At 42.2% G+C, this 19,960-nt stretch overlaps 1 protein-coding gene across 1 annotated transcript; it reads left to right on the plus strand.

Annotated features, from left to right (window-relative positions):
• The first annotated feature begins 402 nt into the window (after positions 1-402).
• Positions 403-19,960, plus strand: ccni (cyclin I). The gene is made up of 10 exons (XM_083983506.1): positions 403-639; positions 1,644-1,803; positions 9,467-9,601; positions 12,166-12,240; positions 12,472-12,612; positions 13,405-13,533; positions 13,722-13,823; positions 15,359-15,521; positions 15,812-16,026; positions 18,155-19,960. Exons 2-10 carry the CDS (start codon positions 1,690-1,692, stop codon positions 18,383-18,385), a joined length of 1,305 nt encoding a protein of 434 aa, XP_083839632.1. The 5' UTR covers positions 403-639; positions 1,644-1,689; the 3' UTR covers positions 18,386-19,960.

Below are 19,960 nucleotides of genomic sequence, written 5' to 3' on the forward strand. Positions count from 1 at the left end.
ATAGCATTACGTATTGCTTTTTGAGTGTGCCTCAGTTGTTTACATCAAACCTTGCAATAAATGTCAGCAAAAAAGATAATGTTGTGAAGGTTTCTTTTCTGTTCGTGGGCAGTGCAGTGCTGAAAACATGGGTATGTTAGTCATAGTTCATAATACAAATAATTTCTTCAAGCTATAACTGTCTACCGTGGTGGCCATAAATGACAGAAATGATGTTAACGACTTTTAGAGGTTCCATATCCCCATACACACGCATACAAATGTTGATATATTATATGGATTTATAACAGGCCAAATATTTACTATATCTTAATACGTTTATATGAAACATAAATTTGATGGGACAATTCCACAGAGGGTGATTGTTTTGTCCTCCAGTTCTTGCCTTTACGTGGGCGGAGCCTCTCCTCTCTCTTCCCCCCGGGTCCCCTCCTCGGAAGTAGACGTATCTGTCTATATTCCGTTCTTTTATTTTTATACATTTTTTACAGTAACCCCTTTTCCCTTGCACTTAGCACCATGGAAGCGAAGATGGACTACTAAACTAAAGGACGGGTACCCGATTCCACCCCCTAATTACCTTTGAATTGAGTGGACCGGATGAAATCCAACTGTGGTTTTCTCCGCTTCGCAGGGGAGGTAAGTCTTGGGGCTCCGTCTACTTACTGGCTATGAGTCAGCCATTTAAATGCCGCTACGGAGTAGTTGGCTCACTCGTCGCCTGTAAACACGCTATGTCTGACACTAAACAAGCGTTCTAATAAATATGTATTCACTATGCGTGTATATATTTTAAACACAGTAAATACGCGGCTAGCGATGGTACGGCAACGGCAGACTTTCAAATTAGCTCCAGTCCAGGGAATAGCCGTATTCGGGGTAATAATGAAAGGAAATGCCCAGTAATGCACTTGCTTTGGGAGGCCCGGTGTTTCCCAGAACAAGTGGGACCTCCCGGAGGAAATTAAGGTAGTTTTTAAAAATGAGAAGTTATCTTGACCACACAGTATTTGGTCAGACAATGGCTGACTTTATTACAGTTAGCTTGAGTCGTAGCTATCTGGTTAGTAAGCTGTTATGTAACGCTTTGCTTAATGGCGTTATAGCAAGTGCAAAGTTTGTTTTATGTTTTTGTTTTTGTTTTGTTTTTTTGGTGTATAACAGTAATGCAGTCTTCTTGGTGTCTGTCAGATTAGCTTGTAGTTATTAACAGACCAGGTAGAAAACATGTCTGTCCAACGCAATATGCTGTTTATTTTTCACGTTTTGCATCAAATATGGGAGATATTGGTTCATTTCCTATATCCTAGTAAATAAAAAATTAAGTAAATTTTGTGTTGAATTACCAATGCACAATATATTATGATGGAATGTACACTGTAATAATCCTGATGCAACATTGCTGTGAAGCTTTCTCACTGGTTTGCAACATTGCCCATAATAACCCAGGAAATTCAGAGATAGTAGATGTGTAATAACCACAGTCAAGCAGTTTCACAAAAACAGCGGTATGTTGCAGTGTGTGTGAAGACTGACTGTGTCGTCCTTTGTCCCTTTGGTCACCAAAGTGTAAATCAAGCTCACATCTTCTTTGTTGATGGGTCAGAGAATGTGATGTACTTATGTGCTGTGTCACTGTGCAGGTAGCTGTATCCAGTGGGGAGGTAGGCTCAACCAGGGGGAGGCAGAATGAAGTTCACTCAACCCTGGGGACGCCAGAGGCTGTCTTTTCTTCTGGAAAAGGCTGCCTCTAGGGAAGCCAAGATGTGGAAGGTCTACGTGCCAAAGAAGCCCTCCTCACAGGTAATTTATTATTTCTGGGTGCTTTCATTCGTCAATCAAGGGAAGTAAAGTCGCACACTCGTGGCCACGATGTCAAAAAGCAGGACTTTTTAACACAAAGTTACAAATTCATGTTGTCTGGGGAAATCCTTTCAGTGCAAGAGGGGAGTGGGAACAGGTACAAACCAGACTCCCCAAACCAATGCACAGAGTAAGGGTAAAAATGCAAAATTTAAATACATTGAATGTCATAAATATCATTCATAACTAAAACCAAGTAACACAAGGACCCATATGGGAAAATAAATATACAGTAAGTATGCAAGAAACATATAATAAGTGTAACAAGAATACAGCCAAATTTTTATTTTTATCATATAGAAGGGAATATATATTTCAATACAGTTTCAATTAATTAAGATGTAGAGGTAGGTATCTGCTGCTGACAGTCCTTAAAACCATGGAGACATATGAATGAAGGTCTCCATAGGGTAAATATAACATACGGTATAGCAGAACCGAAGAGGGGCACATAAATGCTTCTGAGTCTTGAACAGGCATCTGGAGAGCAGACAGAGAAACAACGACTGAATATTGCATATTACAGTCAGAGTTTTGAGGAAAACACGAGAGTTAAACATCTTAATTGAACAAAGTAGCAATACACTTAAAAAAAGCTCCTGCAAAATGGAGAGGTCAATGGTATTTCATTCATCACACAAGGGATGGCTTCACTCAAAAACACATGTCGGCCTTGACCAACTAGCAGTGTTTGTACAATAGCTGCGTCCATATTGTTTGATTGAGGCTTAAACAACTCTACAACTGCTTTTATTTAATAGTTTGGTTCATGTTTTATCTTGTCCACAATGTGATGTCAAAACCAAACCAACTTCAGCACAATCTCACAGTAAAGGTTTTAGTATCAGTACAACAGCAGCAGCAGACTGCCCTGCTCTCAGAGAAGCTCAGGGAGGACCTGGTGAAGATGAGTTTTCTTTTAGAATCAATAGTTATGTCACTAACCCCAGCAGGACTTATTACCCTAGCAAAGTATTTACTTTGAACTTACTATTTAGACTAGTGTGTCCACAGTGTGCACTGTGTAGAATTCAGGTTTGTCCTCTGAATGTTCAGTTACAGTAGCAGGGACGAGACAGTAGATAACATGTAATCATGCAGCAGCCGTCCGTCAGACACACTGAGTCACTGAGCAACACTCCAGTGTTACGTTTAGTTTCTTTGCCTCTACCTGACTCAGTAGGTGTCACCCAGTTTGCATGTCTTAAGACACGTCGTCTTCCCATGTCATGAAGGCCTTGTGTCATCACACCCTTACAGTAATTGGCCTCACCCAGTTCATAAGCATGTCTCACACTTAGTATTTACTAATCACGCCAAATTATTTGAATAAATATTGAATCCTTGATGGTCACATTTTGAACACAGGTTATATTTCTTTATATTCCAGATATTTATTCCTTTTAATAATGAGCTTATTTGCTTTGTTCTTGGGGTCAGTTGAACTTTTTTTCTCTACAGTTTAGTATTGTAAATTTCCCTTAGGCATTTACATGCATTAAAGTAGGTATACTATGTGGTTAAAAAAACAAGAAACACTTGTTAGGAGAGTCAGGCTTGAAATTAGAAGTTCAGCTACAATAATGTTTAACTGGTTCCAGTTAAGGTACTTTTGCTCATGTTGTGTAACTAATTGTGCCCCACACTTAAAATGTGGTCTGGTCTCTGCTCTCTAGACATTAATGAGTTCAAATTTTGTATTTTTTGGTCATAAAGGTCTAAAGCCCAAAGTGAACCTGTTCCTTTTTGCTTGCATGGAGTTTGTTACTTTGCTCTGCATGATGCACTGATCTGTCACAGCTGTAGTTTTGCCAGTAGCTGTTGCTAATAAGTCATGACTGATCATTTCTGCTTTCTGTGATGTCAAATCAGTTGTCACTACGTCAGTACTGATTCTTCTTATCATTTCCAGTGTATTTGTTGCAGTAACTCCCTTAACCTCTTCCTCACTGTTACAGTGTGGTTTTCTTGTATCTGTTCAGTCTTCTTTTCAGTTCATTGTGTTTTCACATGATGTACTGCTGATCTAGGGGTGTAGGATTTCAAGTCAAATGGAATTAGCAGAATGGTCTCTGACTGTTAATCCTGATCTGCTCTGCTGAGTCACTGGCACGGCTGCACGTTCATGACTCTGCCAGTGCAATCTGGCCAACACAACACTAACAACTTTGTGTTGAGCTAAGCACCAAAACCATGTCTATGAACCATAGACTGTAAAAAGACAGGACGTAGCATCCGTGACGTCACCCATTGGTTTTGGGGAGTCGTTTTTGTGACTCAAATATGGCGGCCTGAACAGCGCCATGTTGGATTTACCGGCCGAGAACCCGCCCACTGGCCTCGAAGCAGCTGTCCACGGAGCTGCTCGGACCTGTCACTCAACGTTTCCGCGCCCTAATTGGCCAGAATTTTAAACCTAATAATAGTAAAACAGTAGAGTTAAAAAAAATTCACCCCCCTCAGAGTGTGTGCGGGGGTAGAAACTATCGGTTGAGACCAAAAAACGTCATGACACCAGGCTTTTAACATGTTTATTGAGGATGTAAAGTGGGTGATTTTAACATGGGGGTCTATGGAGACATGCTGCTTTCTGACACCAGCCCCCAGAGGAAGCCGAGAGGATTGCAGTTTTTTGAACGCAGAAGTGAGCTTCACTTCTCAGACCGACAACTGCCCCCTTGCTATGAACGCACTACATTTAGTTATTTTCCAGTGCTCATTTATTAACTGGACAAGAGAACATGCAAAATTACAGGTCCCTGACCTGGAAGAGGGTCAAGTTCAGCCGAAGCTTCGTCCCCTCTGCTATAACAGAACTAAATATTGCGTCGCTAAATGTGTGTTCCTGTTTAATGTGTATGGGTGGGTAATGTAATGTATGTATTTATGTATCTTGAGGTTGTGTGTGGCGTACGGGGGTGAAAACAAGTTTCCTTGTAAAGGACAAATAAAGCTGAATCTGAATCTGAAAATATAAATAAAAGAAGATATTCTTCTTCTACTTCTTAATTTAATGAAATTAGCAGGAGGCCAGTCTCTGTGGGGGAAACATGTCATCTAATGTATGTCTCAGTGTTATTGAGATGATCCTAACACAACAGGTAAAGAATAACAAAGCCCTCTCTGTCTAGGCCTTGAACTCGCCTGTTTGTTGGTCTCGTATTGATAATGAAGAGCAATAAATTACGACACTTGAGAGAGTTATGATGCTTATCAGTGCCTTTGACTGGGTTAATAGGTATGTAAACTGGTGTAAGAGGTCAGGAAGGCAGTCGGTCTCCGCGGGGACATGTAAACAGCAGCAGTGTTGCTGGGTAAAAAACACCCCAGGCCTCCAGACTCACTTTATTTACAGTGGCCCCTAAGTTCAAACTTTCGGAGCACATATTATTCACTTTTTTTTTTCATTCATGATTCTCACACTTTGGCCTGCCACCTGTAATGGCAGATTCCAAATTCTTTGAGTCGCCCCTTCCATGTTTCACAAGTGTTAAAAAAAAACAGCCAATTTACTGGTTGCACATTTACCGTACTTGCACTGTCTCAAATTGTATAGGGCAGAATGCCCCCTTTTAGGGTCAGACTGGAACCCTTGCTGGTGTAATGTTAATCTTTGTTGATTTAAACGATCCGTGGTTATTTACCTAATAATCCTGCTTTTTCCATCTAAGAAATAACACATAAAGTGATCAGACTGTTAAATCTGTAAGCTCAGCTGATGTCCAAATATATTTTTTGTTAGTCTCTGTTTGTTTTAACTGAGAAAACAGGAAGGTTTGACTCAGCTGGAGAAGTGCTGAGCTCCAGAGTAGCTGTGATAGAGGTGACACTGAGGACTGTCTGAACCTGACCAGCACCCCCCTCCCTGTAAGAGACAGACAGTCTTGTCCATGTGGTCACTAAGGGAGTGCTCTGCTCTGAGATTCTTCTCAGTCTGTCTGTTTTCCATCAATGGGAAGTATCTGAAATTGGGTCAGTTGTTTTTAGTTTGGTCAGCTCCAGGCTGAGAGGCCGAACGGTGTCCAGTTGCAGTTTAGTTGCCTAACAGGTCAGTTGAGCTCTTACCTTTGACCTCTGCTTCTAGTCCAGTACAAATCAAATATTTAGCATTTCAGTGGCCACACCTACCAAGCTTGCTACCATCTTACAGTATTCTCTCACCAACACAGCGTTTTCAGTCAGCATGGTGTGTGGCTGTAGTGTCCAACCCAATACAAGTCACAGCCGTGTTTACTCAGTGTGGGGGGTCATAGCTGTGAGCAATAAAAGGTTTTGCTCAAACCAACATGAGAAGTCACCACCCAGCGTCATGTAGCCATTACCAGTAAGACAAAGACAAACGTGTTTTAAAATGCGTCTGAAATCATTTCTAATGTATCTTTAATCTGAAGGAAATGTCATTCTGCATGTTAAAGGTCCAGTGTGTAATAATTCTCAAGGTATTACATCTGTATTAGTGTATAATCGCTATAAAATAACATTAGTTTGGTTTTTCGTTTATAGTTCTTCTTTTTTATATACATATAACAAGGGTCTTGATTTAGGGAGTGTTGTTTGTATGGCAGCCCACATGGAGAATTCAGCCAGTCAGAGCATGTTTGTGAGTTTCACGTTCATAAATAAACCAACTAAGAAGGAGGACGACACAGCAGACATGGTAAAATGGTTTAGATCTTCACCTCATGGCTCCATGCTCCTGAAATACTCCCAGTCGTCCCAGTCCTGGTAAACAAGTTTTTTGTCCTCGGAGGACACCGTCACTTTGCTGACGGGAGGGGTGAGCGCTGCGAACTAGAATCTGAATGAAAGACGTCACGGTTTTCCCCCCATTTTACACACTGGACCTTTAAAGCTAAAATAACACACACACAGTATCTGTATGGTTTATTTGTATTAAAGCAGATATCAGTGGAATGTTTTTGTTAATATAAGTCCTAAATAGTCCTATTTTCCGTCAGCAATCACTTACATGAAGTATTTCAGCCTAAACACGAGTCTCTCCGTCACTCTGCTCTGCTGTAACCCGAGGAGAAAATTTTCCTTGTGGGATACAAGTGTTATCCAATGAGGAGAGAGAACGGCATGAAGGGCTGTGTGTGCAGCCAAGGGATGCGCGTGAATGTGGTGACGTAGCACGAGGACCAATTGATGCCTGACAAGGGCGGGGGCTGCTAACTCATGGTGCGTTCAAAGAAACTCGTACTTTGTGTTTTTCCTTCCTGTGAAGTCATACCAGTTCGATCTGGTACGAGTTCACGGGTCGGAAGTTACGAGTGGCCGTTATAGGGAACTTTCACAGACAACAGGATGGTAAAAACACGAGCTACGGGTTACCTGGAACGCTACCAAGTCGTAGTTGTGACTTGAAGCTGTAACTTACGGTTTCAAAAGCCTGCCTTGAACGCAGCATTAGCCGAAACGGCCGTGAAGCTGATATCTGCTTTAATGATACCTGATGCAACTGATTTAGTGCATCTACTGTGTGGTTATATTGATCATATAACAATACCTGAGTGAATGAATGTGTATTACGTCCTCTGTTCTGGAAAGCTGAAACTCAGGCCCATTCAGACATCAGACCATCATACAGGTTTGACTGTTGCTGTTCCCAGCCCAGCTCCTCATACAGAGTATGTGGCTGGCAGCTGGCAGATGACTTCAGCTGTGTGAAGAACAAACTGAATGCCTGGAATGTTTTTCTGAGCAGATTTGGTGACTGGTTTGCTGCGTCTGTCAGGCCGGTTTGTCCTTTTGTATGTCAGTCACAGAGGCCTCTGCTGTCTGGGTCCTGATACAGTTGGATCAGTAAGTCTGGGCTAACCCTGCTTGGCCCCATATGTAAACCAGGGCAAGTGCTGACCTGAAATAGTGCTGCTGTCTTTAGAGGAGAGGACTCACATCCTGTTTTGTTTTGTGTGTTTGGAGGATTCCTCCTACCTCCCTCTGGATACACTGTTCTTTGTGTTGTGCTGAGTTTGGTGTTGGATGGTTTTGTATGAGGGCTGTCACATGTAACAATCATGACATTTTAGTTGACGATCAATTGTCATACAGATATTGAAAGATTTCACTGTCTTTTTCTAAACATTTTATGCCACTATAATAGTAACATAGTTTAATAATACACCTACACCTTATAAAGAAGAAGAAGAAGAACAGCCATTTATTGGCATTAAACATTGGAACATATCAATAAAAAACACATTTCTGTTTGCAAATAAATCCATGATGCTAATGTCAGTCGATGCTCATTGAAATGTAGTCATTGTATATTAGAAATGAAGCTCTTTGAGATAAATAGTTTGTGGCTCTACTCAGGTGTCATTAAACCATAGAAGAAGGAGGCGCCACGTGATGATGTCATTAAAAGAGGACCAGTCAAACCTCAAGTGGTGGAAAATGATGAGGAAACAGTGATGAAATCTGACATTTCTGTTAGTTTCATGCAGCTGTTTTTATACAGAAGAATGGAAACCATTTGAACTGTTATGCATAAATGATTGTTGTCAGCTCTAATGAACGCAATCAGGCAATTATGTAATAATTGTGACAGGCCTCGTATAAGTAGAGAAAGCAATAGTAGTAGTTCTTAATTGACCTTCTTGACATTACTTTTTTATCAATCATGAGAAAACATTTTGTTTCTTTATTTTGTGTTCTTAAATAACAGATCATTATTTGGCCACTGGCGAACTAGCAGAATTCATTTTGATATTTGCAAGAAAGAAGTTTCATATGTTAAGATCATGTATCTTGTATTTATAGTTATCACCTTTTACACTGTTTGAAGACAAATAATAAAGTTGGCAGATTGGCAGAAGGGGAGTAGTGAGAGTGAAAACAGGATTACAAATTGAGTCTCATTTCTTATTAGACAGAACAGGATGGGTATGTTTTATTGTCCCTTTGGGGAAACAAATGTTCCAGTGACCAGTGCAAATATACTCACTGATCTGGTGCACTTTCAAACAGCACAAATCATGTACAGGGCAACAAATAACATACTACCAGTAAATATTCAAGCATGTTTCTCTCTGAGAGAAGGGGGATATAATCTGAGGGGGGAACTAAACCTAAAACATCTGTATGCACGCACAACTTTAAAAACCTTCTGCATTTCAATATGTGGAGTGAAACTGTGGAACAGACTAGCGGAGGAGCTCAGACAACGTCCAACCATGAGAAAATTCAAACAGCGGTACAAACAGATGGTATTTACAAGGTACAGGGAAGAAGAGGGGTATGACAAACATTAAGGTTTTCACACTTTTGCCATAATTGTCACTTATTGTATTTATTTTGACACAAGCAGTCATGGTGTTTTGTTGGTGATTGTTTGTTTTGTTGAGTGTATTTAAAAAAAAAACAGGATATACAGGAAGTAAGATAACCTAGGATTCTAGGTGGAGAAGGGGTAGGAATTAATAAGCTAATGCTTCTTCCTATTCCTTTTCAAACAAGGTTTTTATGGACTAGTGCTTCAAGTGTAATAAGTTATTCACATGTTTGAAATAAAGTATTCATTCATTCATTCATTCATTCATTCATCCCCAGGGCCTCAGAGAGCATGAGGCTGATACTGTTTCCTTGTTGTTTACTGTAGGATACAGACATCTCCCCGGCCCAGCGGGATGAAGCCGTGCGCTGGTTGACGGAGCTCCACAGCAGGCTGCAGCTGTACCCAGAGACCCTGGTGTTAGCTGTTAGCATCCTGGACCGCTTCCTCGCTCCCATCAAGGTAACTCAACACTAGTAGGATCAGTGACCAGTGGGAAAACATAGTACTTAGCACAAGTCAAATCTTTCCACTGTTTGGTTGTGCACCAAATGAATGATGTGAACTCTGAGCATTTTATCTACCGGTATATCTATACAAGAAAATGTTGCCTTTTAACTAATAAATCACAAAAATGATTAGTTTAAGTGAGCTCAGTTTTTTAAAGCCATCCTTGCGTGATGGATGTAAGAATTTAGAGAAACCGAGGAAAACAGCTGTTGGGTAAACAAATATGAGTTGGTCACAGGGCCGTTGTATAGGGGAGAAAGGTGATGATAATTCTAGGCACCCAGTAGTCTAATCTTTGTATGACTGATTTATTCTGCATAAGACCCTGACTGATACTCATAATGCTGCATTAGCATCAAAACAAAGTAGGCTAAATAAAAAATGATAATATGACAAATCATAATAGTCTCAGGAAAAAAAGTGGAAAAGTCAGGGACCCACTTTAGTATTCTTTCAGGGGGGGCAGAATTCCTAGCAACGGCCCTGGTTGGTCAGATGTTGTTTGTTGGACTTCCATTGCAGCTACCATGACTTCTCTCTCAGCTGCCTCTCAGCTGGATTGTCAGTGTTTACACAGGAACTAGTGTCAGTTCTGATCGTTCTCCCCTGTCAGGACTGTCCCACGCAGCAGACAGGATGTTTTTATCTGAGGGACAAAATGTTCCAAGATTATCACAAGCTCAGCAAACAAATGTGAAAGAACCAGTTACAATGACTGTCAGTTATCTGGAGTAATCTTCATATAGCTGTAGAAGTAACCGTCTCAATGGTACTTCATCACTCCTGTTGCTCAGTTTATTATGATGTAGATTTCAGTCATCAGTCGATCCTCACATGAACCATTCCAGTACAATTGGATAGCCGTCTCTAAGCCACTTCCATTGGTCTTCAACCACTCAGTCCATCAAACTTAATTTGTGAGGAACTTGTGCATTTAGCTAGTTCATAGTACTTCAAAGATCACTGGCAAAAAGGCATTGATTGTAAAAGACAGTAATATGTAATATAATTAATAATAACACCTAAATATAGAATAAAATGCAATTCTACTCGACAACATAGATACAATAAGAAGAAGAAGAAGAATGATAATAAGAGGTGTGTGTTGAGTCTGGGCTCACATCTTCAGGGAGACTCGGAGCACTAAAGCTAAAAGAGACCTGTGCTTCAGACCGACTAACAGACTGGAGGAGCTGAACTGGGTCATTTAATGTATGAGATGCTGGTGCATATAACTAGACATGCACCAACATGTCTCCGTCCCTCTGGTCTTCTGGCACTGGTCAGCACTGGCAGCTCTTTATCAGCTCTAGCTGACTCCAAAGATTTTTGGTGAGAGAGCAGACAGGGCTAGCCTCGTAAACCAGCCTCTCCCGGAAATGCATTTCATTTCATTTCTGAGGGAGAGTCTGGCCTCATCCCCATTCTAAGCGTTTGGACTGAAACCCTCAGAAGGCCGAGCCAATCAACGTCGCCGCTGTGATTGACACAGCACGTTGGCCAATCAGGGACCGACTGGTGCAACGCCCCGTCACTACACCAACTTGCTGATTGGCTGAATGGGGTTGTCTGTCAACGCTACTACCAAAGATATTAAACCGTCTTTGCTACTACTCAGCCCAGCTCCCACCCACCCCAACGCTTAGAGGGGGGATGAGGCCAGACTCTCCCGAGAAATGAAATGAAATGCATTTCCACGAGAGGCTGGTTTACGAGGCTAAGACAGGGCAGCGTGTCCTGTCCAGATGTCCTGCTTGATATAAAAACATGGACATGTGTCTCTAAGCCCCACACCAGCCTTGATGTTGTCTGGATGAAAGATCACACCAAGCTGTGTTGCTTGGTGAAGCGTCAACTCAGTCTTGGTCAGGTCTGTTCTCTGTGTTTGGTTGCATTGATTCTGCCCTCTGTCCCTGGTGCTGAATATGTCCCCCATAGCATGTGGCTGTCCACTCCCCACTCCCCACCATGCTTTAGTGTAGAGACAGCATTAGCCAGGTGATGGGTAGCATCGCCGCCTCTTACTTTCACTTCAGTATTATTATTAAAGCTATGAAAGCTGCTCTGTGGAAACAGAGCCTCTCTTTACACCAAGTGTTTTTCACTAAAACTCAGTTTATGTTTTATGGTGTCACTGATGCTTCCTCAGAAACCATGTTTTTAAATACCCACTGAAACAAGCAGCTACAGGTGAACTAAATATGTTGCACTAGATTTGTACACATATCCTACATGAAGTAAACATTTAAACTGATATTGTATTATAACACAACAACACACAGCTCTGCTTGCTCATGTCAAAAAAAAAACAAAAAAAAACACTATTTTGCTTAGCGTGTTGACAGCTAACAGCCATGATTACACCATTTCACTGGATGGAGTGAGAATCATAATAATATTAATTGTCCAACAGACTAACAACAGAAGGCTGCACACTCATTAAGACTGACTCAAGATGTTATTGATTTACTGATTGATTGGATTATTTTGTTGTTGTTGTTGTTGTTGTTTTCTAGGCTCGTCCAAAGTACCTGCGCTGCATCGCCATCGCCTGCTTCTTCCTGGCTGCCAAGACATGTGAGGAGGACGAGGTGAGGACAAACTACTCAAAATGAATACATAATGTCATGTCATGAGTGGTCCTAACAGGTGTGTGTGTGTGTGTGTGTGTGTGTGTGTGTGTGTGTGTGTGTGTGTGTGTGTGTGTGTGTGTGTGTGTGTGTGTGTGTGTGTGTGTGTGTGTGTGTGTGTGTGTGTGTGTGTGTGTGTGTGTGTGTGTGTGTGTGTGTGTGTGTGTGTGTGTGTGTGTGTGTGTGTGTCAGTGTGTGCCCTCTCTGAAGGAGCTGGTTGTCTCCAGCAGCTGTGGTTGTTCTCCATCAGAGATCCTGAGGATGGAGAGGATCATCCTGGACAAACTGAACTGGGACCTGCACACCGCCACAGCACTGGACTTTCTGCACATTGTATGTCTGCAACACACACACACACAAAAACGCATTTATGTGGTATTTTAGTAGAATGTTCACTCACTGAACATTTCAATCATTCAGATTTATTTAGCACTTTTCATACAAATAAAATGTAGCACAAAGTGTTTTATACCATAAAAGCAGACAAAACAAAGAACAAATAAAACCCAAAGTCACGCAACTACACACACACACTCATTTCTAGAGCTTGAAAGAAGGCAACTTAAGCGCTATCTTACTCTCAACAGTTTGAGGAAACACCAGAGACTGGATAAAACCAGATAAATAAAAGGAACTAAAAGTTAGCATAAGTGCAAGGACATGATAAAAATAACTAAAATTATACAATAAATAGACTTCGACTACAAAGACTAAAAAATAAACGATAAATAAAAGGATAGGAAAAATAGTAAAACAGTAAAACCTGTAAGTAAAATCTAATCAAAAGCCAGGCTAAAAAGCTGTGTCTTAACTTTGATTTTAACAATGTCCACATTCACAGCTGCTCTCAACACATCTGTCATCAGGTCATGAGGAACTGATTATCTGATGAGATGTGTTTGTGTCTGTAGTCTAATGGGTTCACATAGTGACACCTGGTGGTAGAAACAAGTTAAGTTTAAAGTTTTGAATTTTTATTTTCAGGAGAAAAAAAGATTTGCCCCCAGGTTTTGGGATCTTGACAACCAGTGAAGATGTATGGTGTTGAAACAGAGAAGTGTTGTTGGGTCTTGTTGGATCATTCACCAGCCTCTCCTCTCCTCTCCTCTCCTCTCTCTGCCTCAGTTCCATGTGATGGTGTTGTCGTGTCGTTCCGGGTTTTTGGACTCCATGTTGGGCCTGAACCGTTCTCAGCACCTCGCCCTGCTCACACAGCGACTCTACCACTGTCTGGCTGACCGCACACTCATACAGGTACACACACACAACCTTTCACTTGGCTCCTCCATGATGTAGCAGTGGTGTTGTAAGGTCAAAATGTTCTGAGGCTCAGTTTTCTATGTATTTGATTTCACATGTATTTCTTCTAACTGAATCCATACTTGTTTGCCTGAGCTGTCGACCCGCCAGTGAACAGCTTTGTCCTTCTTTTGTCCTTGTAGCTCAGAGGATCCATGCTGGCCTTGGCCCTCATCACCCTGGAGCTGGAGACCTGCTGCCCCGACTGGCTGGCTCTGACCATCGACCTGCTGAAGAGGGCACAGGTACCAGACCGCTTCTGTCTCATCATGAGCTACAATGTATGAGCAGTTGGAAAAGGCAATAAGGATCAAGATGCAGCAGAAAGCTGGCACTGAGCTTCTGTTCACAACGATCCAAGAGGATGAGTGCAGATGCTCTGCTTTGTCGGACAGAATCACTGAACACAACTGTTATTTCTGATGATCGCATCACACACATCTGAACTGTTGCTCATGTGAAATCATAATGTAAACACACATTTTTAATAATGCACCAGGTTGGAGGAACAAGTCACAGCATTAGTTCTCTGAGAAGCTCATTTATCTCCAAGCTAATAGATACTGTAAGTGAAATAATTATTGCCTTAATCCGACTATAACTGGACAACTGAAGTGCATGTAAACGTGTTAGACTAATACCGGCCTTTTCCATATCCGATTAAAACACCCAGATGATGCGATGGGAACCTGAGTTTCTCCTGCATGTGAACGTCTCAATCTGTCTGAAACTGGACGATACATGTGTGCATGATTCACAACAGTAGAGACGGCACAAAGTGTGGCATAGAAGCCGGCCCCAACCCAACCAAAAAAAAGCGCCAGGGTTTATGCGTCAGTGTGTATTTCACACAGTGCAACCAGTGAGAAGAAGAAAAAAGAAAAGAAAAGTCTGTGGTCCGATGCGACATGAGTCATTTGTATATATTTTCAGCCCAAATCCAACTCGGATCAGCCCGTCCAGTCGGGAACTGTAGCAAAGTTATTTATATCCAGTTATTTACTAGGTGACAAAAAAGTCAAACTGAAAAGAGTATGAAGCCGCTAAAATGACACTTCTGTCAGGACCACTATGTCAAAATAATATTTATTTACTTGCACAGTTTAATTTGGCGGTATGGTACTGTTCTGGGACCCCCTGCTCTTCCACGCGCTTGCGTGGAAAGCCTGAGGCAGGAAGAGCACCTTCCTGCCCTTCACGAGCCATCATGAACGGCATAAGCAGGGAGCGCAGCAGCAAAGAAAACCCAGACAGAGCAGAGCAACCAACAAGATACAATGACAGGAGGAGCTGGGGTGGAGGTGGGTTGCAAAAAAGCCGGCAGAGGAAGCAGCAGCAGCAAGGGAGGTGATGTCGGGCTAGAGCAGTTTAAATAGCGCGCTCTGAATGCAGTTCCCCAATAGGAAGCAGCCACGGAGAGTCAGCTGAGCCATCAGCTGATCTGCACAGGTGAAGACAGTTAGGCTGTGCTGATTAAGAGCTTGACGTCATGGCCTGCCAGAACTAACGCTACGCTTAATATAACGTCGCCACCTACTGTATGTAGAGGAGGAGTGCATATAAACTGGAACAAGGACAGAACTACTAACTTAAAGTACTGTCTGATTGAATCTAATCTAACTGGGACCCTTTGATTTGATTTGAATTGAAATGGATTCAGGAAATACCCAGGCCTGTCAAAGAGCATCTTCAGGCTGCCGGGCAGATGTGTAGGTGTTGGTATTTTACTGTTTAATGACTCAAATATGTAAATGTTGTCTTGTTGTTGTCTCCCTGTCAGATCGACAGCTCTGAGTTGATCCGGGGTCGAGAGCTGGTGGCTCGTAGTCTGTCCACACTGAGAGCTTCCCTGCCTCCCAACACTGTCTACATCTACCAACCCCTGCAGAGCCCCCCCACTCTGCACCCGGCCCAGGACCCCCCGCCCCCCTGCTCCACACTGGGTACGTCTATCGTCTGTGTCCAGGTGTCAGGGTTGTGATAAACTCTGTCCACTGAGTCAGTGTTGATGGAGGCTGAAGACAAGTTTGACCACTGTAGCCCACTTCCAATGGTTCTGCCATATCACACCCAGAACTATTGCCACTTGTGTTGCATTATGGGTAACAGAAGCTCCAAGTTTTCCTGAGGAAGAAGAATGCCTGGATAGGATAAAAAATAACTTTCTCGTTAGAATATTCACAAGTTAATGAATCTAATAATGAATGTGTTTGTGTGAATTGTGGGCCCCCAGGGACCCTCACCTCCACCACAGAGTCTTCCAGGAGCCACGGCCTCACCGACGCCTCGGCCCCCCGGCCACAGACACCTGCTGGGGGAGGGGAGGGGAGCACGCAGCCCTGGAGCGACAGCAGCATCCCAACTCTGCTCTCCCCACCCACACACCTCTACCACTGTAACCGCCTGCAGAAGGTCACGCTGCGCTGCAAGGCCTCCGCCAAGCGCAAGGTAACACCATCACTACGGTAACATCAAAGCACCTAGTAACAGCATTTATAATACATTAAATGATCGTTTGACTGGTTACAGATTCTCACATGACTGTTCTCAGCTTTTCTTATGCTGTGTCTCAATTGGAATCCTTCCATACTTACTTACTTACTCCAACTTATTTTGAGTATGTTAGAGTGTTCACACTGACCAGTATGGCAAAATGCAGAGTTCTGTAAGAACCTGGATGATGCACTCTTAACGGTCATAAAGTTGATTGTGGATCAATGGACACTTCTCCCCCTCAATGGTCGCTGCCTTGGCTACGTAGCAGAATATAATAGAGTAAGAGTATAGAGAGGCAGAGTAATCTCCTCCTCATATTAAACAGGTGGCCCACACAAACAAAAAAAACAAAAAAAGGTACGAGTAAGGCGTTCATTATCACTAATTGAAATTACAAACGGAACAAGCCAATAGACATGTTGACAGGCGACAGTAGCGTCCAAAAAGACGTTGGCAGCTGTTGCGATGGTTAGTTTGGGTAAGTGCACAACGACAGTATTCCATCTGAGACAACACTAATGGCGCTTTTCCACTAGCGCGGCACGGCGCAGCACGGCTCGCTTTTTTTGCTTTTCCACTAGCCCTAGTACCTGGTACCAGGTACTACTTTAGTACCTCCTCAGACCTGGTTCCAAGCGAGCCGAAGCGATACTAAAACGTGACGTCAGCCGACTGCCTTCCACTGATTGGACAGAGCGTCGTCACTGGAAGAGTGCGAGCGCTACGTCCGACATGAGAATCAAACCCGGAAATTTCAAAAACAGAGCGGCAACAGCGCCCACTGATCTATCAAGACTGTTGTTATTCTTTCACCCGAGTCAGATGTTGCAGTCTCCTCTCCTAAAACCTGAAAAACTAAAACTAAGACTAAATAAAAACTAGTCAATTCCTCTAAAATAAAAACTAAACTAAAACTGATTCATCACTAAAACTAAACTGAAATAAAAACCCTAACCCTAACTGAAAGACTAAATAAAAAGTATAGCTGCTGCGCAGCGATGGGTCGGGTCCGGGCTATCTTTTGTCAAATTTAGGGTCAATTAACTCACTGAGCTAATTGTCTGGTAGTGAAACCTGGTGTGTGACTTCTCAAATAGACTCAGGGAGTCAGAGACCAGGCAGTTGTTGTCATGGCAGATTTCAAAAATGGTCAAAATGTCAGAAATTCTGTTAACTTAACAAAAATCTGATAATACATAAAATTCTATCTTGACAGGAATGTTGGTTATTTGTTTTTAATGATAAGTGTTTTGCTTCACAAGAGAAAATCTGATGTTTAAAAATACCACTCTCACATTGACTCCAGTTGTTCCCATGAGAGCAGAATTCAAAATGTTCTAGAAAATTCAGTTTTAGAGATACAATTCTGATATTTGCCAAACTTCATCAACCATGACTCCAAAATATTCTCAATTTTTTTCAGGAAGATTTAAAATGTATTTAGCAGGAATTTGATGGTATACTGTATGTTTACAGTACTGTTTACAGTCAATCGTTTTCATGCACTGTAGGCTCAATTTTTGCTTAATCAAAAATCCGAGAAACAAGTTTTGTGGAGGACGGTCTGGAGATGCTCTGTAGCAAGTTTGGTGTCAATTGAGCAAAAATTGTGGGAGGAGATACATTTTAAAAGTTTTACAGTTATTGAAAAAAACAGAGTGACGGACTTCATAATTTGTAATAAGTTTAAGTGGACAAAAGTTTCAGCAGTATTGAGGCTACATTGTGGTGAAGTTTATAAACTGTAGCATCTACCGTTGGTTTGGTAGGAATTTTTAAAGTTTTTAGATTTAAACGTTTATTGTCCTTGGAATTGAGTGAATCTGGCATGGGACTGGACCTTTGTGCAATGTTTGGTGATTTTTCAGCCATGGGAAGTAGGATTTCCTCAGAAGAAGAAGAAGAATTCCTAGGAATACAATAGGGTCCGGGCTGCTAATAAAACTATAATGATCTTGGTACTCATCAAGTATTTGTATTGAGACACAGCTCTAGTCTCTTTATTCCTCGGTCTGTGGCAGGCTCAGTAATAAACCACATAATAAGCACATTGACAGTCCTGGTCCCTCTGTGTGTCCAGGTGGAGGAGATGGAGGTGGACGACTTCTACGACGGCATCAAACGGCTGTACAACGAGGACGTCACCGCCGCCATGGCCGTCCAGGAGGGGGCAACACCTGCGCCGGGAGCCGTAACATCAGGAGGAGGAGGAGGAGGAGGAGGAGGTCTGAGCACCTGCAGTGTCCTGTTGTCCCGACAGGAAGGCAGTTCTTCCCCCTGCCCGCCTCTGCAGCCTGTCAGCTCCTCCTAGCCACGGAAGCCGTTGACCCAAACCACTTCAACTCTGACATCACCTGCCTGCCCCCCCACCTCACATTATTAAACTCCTCCAATCAGAGCGCTGGGACCGTGTCCTGTGTCACGGTAACGGCAGCGAGGGACGGCTCCCTCAGCAATAGTCGGTGTGTTCAGAGGAGAGACGTGTTCAGTGTTCACATTTGCATGAAAAGCAATACAGAGGCAGCTCCTGGAGGGACGCCGTCCTCCATGTCCCCGCTGGGGAGGACACATCATTCTAAACCCCCCCCCCAAAAAAAAATCAACAACACAGATGATGTCAGAGGTTAAAGTGGTTTTGGTGCAAATGACCGCAGGCTGTTCAGCTGTACCGAGGTCAGTTCCCATCATGCCCCCTGCTGCAGGAAAACAGAGCCCCAAAAAAAAATTAAACATTCAAAAACTAAAAAAGTGCTGCTACTATCTGATTAATGATATTTGTTGAAATGAATACAGTATATAGAAAGGTATAAAAAAAAACAATAAATAGAAAAAGTTACCTTCAAAAAAAACCTGAATTGACTTGTTCCCCCGTGTCTCGCCCTCTGTCCTGTCCTGGAAGACTTTTGGAATTGTTTGTCAACTTATATTTGTTGTTCACATTTTAAACTATTCTTTTATTTCACTTATTTGTGTTTTTATTCTGTCCCCCCCCCCCCCCCCCCCCCCGACTCACTCTGCATGGTTTCTTCTATCTATTTATAACTTCCTCTTTAACGAGTCTAAATCAAACGTATGAATGTTACTGTACCGACGATTATCTGTCGTACTCACCCAGATAGAAAACAAGTTGTTTTTGTTTTTTAGTTTGTCTTGTTTAGTTTTTAGTTTTTTTTTAGTGATGTGCAATTTGATTGTTACTAAGAATCCTACCTATGAATCCTTGTTGTCTCCCTTCCCTCTCAGCTCGGTGTGACTGCTCTGCTGAATGAAAGCTTCTCAGGTTGTTTTATTCACCCACTTCATTAGTCAGCTGAGACGTCTCAGCTGACTAATGATCATTAGTTACTACAGCAGGTTCATGTGGCTGTTGCTGTAAACCCCACCCATCTGAGACTAGAAGGAGTTTAAAACAAACCCTCTCAAAAACTCTGAAGAACCAACAATTGTTGTGTTACAGTCAAAGCCTCATTCTTTAAACCTGTTTTAACTAATTCAGGTTAGAATGATAAAGAAAATAGTCCACAGTCTCTATGTAACAGCAACCAGAGACTACTAAATGTTTAGTTCATATATTCATATGTAATAAAACAACCTTGAGTTATTGGAGGCGTTTTAATAGTAAGCTAAGAGACAAAATTAGGTTTTTGAGCTGAGCAGACTCAGAAAAAGAAGATGAGTGACAATCTTCACTTTGATGTAAAAAAAGAAAAAGAAAAAAAAAGAAGCTAAACCAACACGCTCTGTTTTTATCTCTTGAAGTTCTGTTTAATATATTTTTATTCCTGCAAAAAGCTCTGTTGCTCCTGCTGTGGTGGCTGCTGGTAGCTGCTCCCGGTCCCTGAACACACCGCGGCACCAAATAAAGAGATACCAGTATGAAAACTGA

The sequence above is a fragment of the Trachurus trachurus genome (genome assembly GCF_905171665.1).
Source record: "Trachurus trachurus genome assembly, chromosome: 12".
NCBI lineage: Eukaryota > Metazoa > Chordata > Actinopteri > Carangiformes > Carangidae > Trachurus > Trachurus trachurus.